This window comes from Ailuropoda melanoleuca, chromosome 14, assembly GCF_002007445.2.
Source record: "Ailuropoda melanoleuca isolate Jingjing chromosome 14, ASM200744v2, whole genome shotgun sequence".
Taxonomy (NCBI): Eukaryota; Metazoa; Chordata; class Mammalia; order Carnivora; family Ursidae; genus Ailuropoda; species Ailuropoda melanoleuca.
Genome location: NC_048231.1, coordinates 10436624 through 10442776, shown reverse-complemented (window position 1 = coordinate 10442776; position 6153 = coordinate 10436624). Strand labels below are relative to the sequence as shown.

The 6153-nt window shown below is 55.8% G+C and overlaps 1 protein-coding gene across 2 annotated transcripts; it reads left to right on the top strand.

Moving 5' to 3' along the window:
- Positions 1–2429: 2429 nt before the first annotated feature.
- ZFP36L1 (ZFP36 ring finger protein like 1) lies at positions 2430–6147 on the top strand. 2 transcript variants are annotated; one of them, XM_034642081.1, is made up of 3 exons: positions 2434–2646; positions 4638–4734; positions 5042–6147. In XM_034642081.1, exon 3 carries the CDS (start codon positions 5051–5053, stop codon positions 5999–6001), a length of 951 nt encoding a protein of 316 aa, XP_034497972.1. In that variant the 5' UTR covers positions 2434–2646; positions 4638–4734; positions 5042–5050; the 3' UTR covers positions 6002–6147. The 2 variants fall into 2 exon arrangements, with proteins under 2 accessions (XP_002917068.2, XP_034497972.1); XM_002917022.4 differs by lacking the exon at positions 4638–4734 and having other exon boundaries at positions 2430–2646.
- Positions 6148–6153: the final 6 nt, after the last annotated feature.

Below are 6153 nucleotides of genomic sequence, written 5' to 3'. Positions count from 1 at the left end.
TAAAAAAAAAAAAAAAAACACTTTTTAGCTAGCCTGCGGCGCTGGGGCCGCGCGACGGTACTTCTTACCCGTCCCGCAGCCGCGTTGGGACAGCGGGTGCGGGCCGGGCTTGGGGCCGGGAAGGCGGCCCCACCCGCTCCGGGTCCCCCTTCTCCTTCGCTTCTCCACACCCTCCTCCGTCCCCCCAGCAGAGCTTCGCGAGCCCTCCAGAGTTAAAGACCAATGGGCCTTTTTTGGTGGTGGAGGGGGGAGGGAGATAAAAAGACGAAATAGCTTCACATCAGGACGCAGACTAACCTTGTGGTTTTAACGCGCAGCCTGCTCTGTCCTAAAATCTGGAACTCATTACCTCATCACCAAGAAACTGCACGATGCCTCCCCCCTTTCTTGGAGCTGGGGAAAAGAGAGCAAACACCCCTTTAAGAAAGAAACCTACACTTGAATGATTTAAATTAAGGTGGATGGAAGTTATTTCCCTTTCTGGTGCTTGCCAGATTTCAAGAAAAGCTGAAAAAATGGGAGCAGAGGGAGGGAAGCAACAGGAGGCTGGACAGCAGCAGGAGGAAAGGCAAGGGGCAGCAGCCAGGTTAAAAATGGGGGCCATAAGTTTAAGTCAGAGGGGCCAAATAAAAGCAGACGGGCTGGGATCACGTAGATTCGTGCCTGCCGCAAAAGTTGTGTGTTTCGCAAAGATGAAAAACAACCGGTTCCTTTCGTTGTGATTTGGACGGTTTCCCTGGGTCTGCTCGGAGGTTGACGAATACATCAGAAATGTAATAAAAATGCGTGTGTATGTGGGTGGGTGGGTGGTGGTGGTAAGAGCGCGACTCGAACGCTCTGCCCCGCCCGCCCTGTCCTTTCCAAAGAAACGTGCTCATAATGGGGTGACCTAATTACATCGCAATGGAACCCGCTCTTAGCCACTCAGCGCTCGGGGTTTCATAACAGACCCGGCGGCCTCGAGTGCTGGGAAGAAACGTGCGAGGGCTGAGGAGGCGGCCGGGCACGCGGGGAAATAGGAAAGAAACAGAGCCCCGCAATTTCCGCCTGGGTCTTCTCTCCAGCACCCGGGGAGCCGTGGGCGACACATTAATAACTTTTTATTTGGGTGGATGGAGAGGCATCCGAACCTAACAGTAAATATATAACAGTCTTAAAAGGAGTAATCTATTGGGGGGGCTTTCGGTTTCGAGGATCCCATACCCTCCTCCCCCCATCCCGCCAAAACAGCGCAGCGTGACAAGCCATATGTTCCGTTCCCGTGGGGGCGGGGGAGAAGCGACAATAAGTTAAAAGTGTCGCCTCCCCCCCCCATTTCTTTACCTTCATTCTTGCCAAAGTAACTTTTTTTTTCATTGTTCAAGCATCTGGGGGGTGTGTGTGTGTGTGTGTGTGTGTCCCCTAGTTCAGAGCGCGCGTGGAAAGTTACGCGTTAATGATTTTTTTAATTGGGCGGGGGGGTGGACTGCAAGGGGCATTATTAATGAGGGTTCCGGTTTTCTTTATGAAAAACTTTAAAGTTGGATATGTGAAATAAATCCCACTCCCAGGCCTGTTAAGCAAACAAGCAATCCGCGCGGGCGGTGGTCTTTTCCGCGACTCCCCCTCCCGCGGTCCCGCTGCAAAGCGCAGGAGAGTGTAGACGCGTGCGGCGCGCGAAATCGTGCTGCGCTCGCCCCGCCCGGCCCTGTCCAGTCCTCTCGGGGGAAAAAGTCTGCCTAGTTTCCCCCACCACTCTACCTCCGCCACGTCCTGCTGGGAAAAACCCCCAAAACCCCTAGACCTGAACGCTTTGTGCGTCCCAAATTCCCGATCTCCTGGCCCTGCCCGGTTGCGGAAGGCAGCCGAATGAGGAAGAGAACTCGGGAAAAGAGTAAATTGTGGGGGGCACTTGGAGAAGTTTCAGGGAGATCTGCTCAAGATGGAAACCGCAGCCTGGGCGCTAAGGACGGGCTTCTGCTCCCGCTTGCAAAAAGAGAAAGTCAAGCCCGCCTTCCTGCCCGACAAAAAAACAACACAACAACTAGAACCCCGAAGAGGGTAGAATGAGTGATGTCACAGAGCCGCGCTCGCAGCCTGACAAAGGGGGGGCGCGCCCCTCCCCCTCGCGCCGCGCTGCCCCAGAGAGGGGCGCCCCAAGCGCCGGGTTGCCGAGCGAGCGGACTCGAAACTTTTCCTCTTTAAGAAAAAAAAGTTGTGCGAGTCTCCCAGTTGGGTTTGTTTTTTTTTTTTCTCATCTTCTTAGGCTTCTTTCCTCGTTTCCCCTCCCCCTTCTTCCTTTTGAAAGTTTCTTTTTTTTTTTTTTTTCGAGTTTGACCGCATGGCTGATTCAACTTCAGTGTCAATCAACTTTTTCCCCCTCCTCTTCCTCATTTAAATAAGTTTAAAGCTCCTCCTCCCCCGGCCCACCAAATCTGAACTTTATAAATTGGGCTTCGCGCGCCGCGGCCGAGGAGAGTCAGAAAGGCGAGGGGCGCCGGGAGTAGGCGTGTGGGACTCCAGATCGGAGAGCCGGAGGCTGCGCCTTCCCCTCACCGAGACCTTCGCGACACACCAGATCCCCGTCCCTGCCCCGTGCGAGCACCCAGGATGACCACCACTCTCGTGTCTGCCACCATCTTCGACTTGAGCGAAGTTTTATGCAAGGTAAAGTGGGGCGGAGGGTTTGCTTCTCAAAGTTTTCTTTTTCCCTTTTTGCCTAAAGAAAGAACCCCCAAAAGTTCAGGTCTTGGGAAGCAGGGAGGAGAGGAGGGGAGGCGAGATGGGTCTTTTTTCTGCCTCATTTCCTCCCCAGTTTAAAGGAATTTGGCTCTCTCCTTTCCACCCTGAGTTTCAACAGGTCCTCGCGGCGACTGCATAGGAATTTGGAGACTAGAGTTTTGGGGGGAGAAGTTTGAGTGGCGGGGCTGCCCGGGGGACTTGGGGCATTGGCGGACTGGGGCAGTTTTGCGGTGTTTCCGTCGTCCCTAATGTGCTGCTTGAGCCAGGTTTCGCTGGTCGGCTCGGGTTGCCCGGTGCGCGCTCTGGGTCTTGCCGCCGCCTGGAGGGGTTCGAGGCTCTCCAGCCACACCGCCAGCCTGTGTGGGGTCAGCAGGGACGCCCCTTGGCAAAGTGAGTCTCAGGAGGACGTTTTGCTGGGAGATTGCCCCCTCTGATGTGGAAGGGCTGGGAATCTGCGAGGAAAAGGCCAAGAGTTGTGATTCAAAAGGATGTTGCAAAACGGGTTTGCAGTGTGGCTTCGGTTCGCCCCAGCACGGTCAGGCTTCCTTCTGTGATAGCCTACAGTGCTGCAAACTTTGGGATGAAAATGGGACTAGAGTTGGGCCGCTTACCTGTTTTCCGAGGGGGTGGGGGGACTCGACAACAAAATGCCGGCCTGAGCTCAAGGGGCTCTGCGAGCAAGGATTTAATGGGGCCTCCTTAAGTGGTGTGGCTTGCCAGCCGGTGTGGAAAAAAAAGCAGGTTTTAAACACTGAATGTTCCAAGAGTGCGGTTTAAGTGTACATAGCAAAAGCCTATGGATGTTAAATTATTTTCGCCCCCTCTCCCCAATTTGAAAGCGGGGAGCTGCTAGGCTACTTTTAATTGCTAAAGTGTTGTGCCTTCTTTTAAACACGTCGGGTCATGTCCCTCTCTTTTCCCAGCTTGCTTCTCCAGTCCGCCCAGCTGCCAGGGCCCCAGGGCTGCAGGGCTGGGGTGCAGGGACTACGAGGAGCTGAAGAGCAACATCAAAATAGTTTGAATTTCAGCTTCCTTCCCTCCTTGCGCTTTCCCAGGCTCCAGTTGCCCTGGCAGCTCCCTGAGCTCCCCTGCACATCTTCCTTCTCATCCCAGCTTTCTCGCTCTTTGATCTATTTCTCTTTTTCTTGCCCTCTGCACCCCCCCCCCGCAGGACTTTTTAAATGAACCTTATTGTTGGGAACCGGCTCTCAACTTGGTTCCTGTAATCCGCTCCGTGGGGTGGTTGCTGTTACAGATTCCCGATCCCCTGCAGCTGATCCTAAGGGACAAACTTTAGAATTTGAACAATGACACCCACATGGGCTGGGAGCCAACTCCCAGGTCCCCGGCTTGCACCCTTTCCAAATCTTGGGTACAGATTGGGCAGGTGACCAGGGGCCCATTGGAACAGAAACCTGTTTGTGGTGGCTCTGCTTCCCTCCCCCCAAATCCACTATTGACTAGGAGGCGGGTGGGGGGGATGTGGTGCCTTCCTTTTCCTTCCCACCTGCAGCTTTGCGTTAAAGATTAAACACTGGAGCTCTTATCCAAGCCTGCCGTTGCAGCCAGACTAACTGCAAAGGCATCTTCCCAGTGCAGGGGGTGGGGTGGGCCGAGAATGGTGCGGAGATCATTGTAGAAGGCACCCCTTACCCAAGTATGGGGCAATGAATTTTGTTTTTAGGAATCCCATCCTTCTCCTGTCCCCTCCCTCTCCCCCGCACCTCAGCAAGATAAAGCAAAGGCAGTCTGGAAACCTCTTGCCAAAGGAAGGGAACACTTCTGAAGGAGGAAGTTGAGAGTCTTAGGACAGGTCGTGTGTGTGTGTGTGTGGGGGGTTGTGTAGTGTCAGTGCAGGAGGGACTGATTAAAAGGGCGGTACTCATGGTCTCCTGAGGTTTACCTGTTTTTTTTAGGGGGACGGGGATCTAGAGAAGTCTGAGCTGTATGAGATATTTTGAGCTGAGGATTCTGTTTGGGAGGTAAAGAAGTTCAGTTTTGTGGATCAACACGGTACGTTTGGGGACAGGATATGGGGGCACATTCCAGGAGTGTGCAGGGAGTAGGATGCGTGTATAACAATTTCATCCCGGTCAGGATTTTGTGGTTTCTTCTGTATGGGGCCCAAGTAAAGCTAGGTGGCGGGCCTGTGGGAGGAAGAGTGGGAGGGGCTTGTCAGGACAGAGTTAGAGATGGTTCCTTAGAGACACAAGGGGCACTTCTGCTTATGGAGGGGGCTGCCCTTAGGGGTTCCCTGTCTTGGCCCTGGTGGATGGCCTTTGTCACTAACCACGCTCTCTCTTCCCTCTCTTCCTTCCAGGGTAACAAGATGCTCAACTACAGTACCCCCAGTGCAGGGGGCTGCCTGCTGGACAGGAAGGCGGTGGGCACCCCTGCCGGCGGGGGCTTCCCCCGGAGGCACTCGGTCACCCTGCCCAGCTCCAAGTTCCACCAGAACCAGCTCCTCAGCAGCCTCAAGGGCGAGCCGGCCCCCTCTCTGAGCTCTCGCGACAGCCGTTTCCGAGACCGCTCTTTCTCAGAAGGGGGCGAGCGGCTGCTGCCCACCCAGAAGCAGCCGGGCAGCGGCCAGGTCAACTCCAGCCGCTACAAGACGGAGCTGTGCCGTCCCTTCGAGGAGAACGGCGCTTGTAAGTACGGGGACAAGTGCCAGTTCGCGCATGGCATCCACGAGCTGCGAAGTCTGACCCGTCACCCCAAGTACAAGACAGAGCTGTGCCGCACCTTCCACACCATTGGCTTTTGCCCCTACGGGCCCCGCTGCCACTTCATCCACAACGCCGAGGAGCGCCGCGCCCTGGCGGGGGCCCGGGACCTCTCCGCTGACCGTCCCCGCCTCCAGCATAGCTTTAGCTTTGCTGGGTTTCCCAGTGCCGCTGCCACCGCCGCTGCCACGGGGCTGCTGGACAGCCCCACGTCCATCACCCCACCCCCCATCCTGAGCGCCGATGACCTCCTGGGCTCACCCACCCTGCCAGATGGCACCAATAACCCCTTCGCCTTCTCCAGCCAGGAGCTGGCGAGCCTCTTTGCCCCTAGCATGGGGCTGCCTGGGGGTGGCTCCCCAACCACCTTCCTCTTCCGGCCCATGTCCGAGTCCCCTCACATGTTTGACTCTCCCCCCAGCCCTCAGGATTCTCTCTCGGACCAGGAGGGCTATCTGAGCAGCTCCAGCAGCAGCCACAGTGGCTCAGATTCCCCCACCTTGGACAACTCAAGACGCCTGCCCATTTTCAGCAGACTTTCCATCTCAGATGACTAAACCAGGGTAGGGAGGGACCCCCTGCCTACTCCACCCCTCCCATCCTTCCCCTCACCTCCCTCTCCATCTGATTCCCCACAACCCCTGCATTAACAAGGTTAAGCTCAACCCCTTTCCCCCAGAACCTTGGAATGCCCCCTCCTTCTCCCCCC

Coding starts and splice junctions, on each gene's coding strand:
- ZFP36L1 (XM_002917022.4), top strand. CDS start 2,590: ATGACCACCACTCTCGTGTCTGCCACCATCTTCGACTTGAGCGAAGTT. Junction 2,647..5,041: donor TGAGCGAAGTTTTATGCAAG/GTAAAGTGGGGC, acceptor TCTTCCTTCCAG/GGTAACAAGATGCTCAACTA.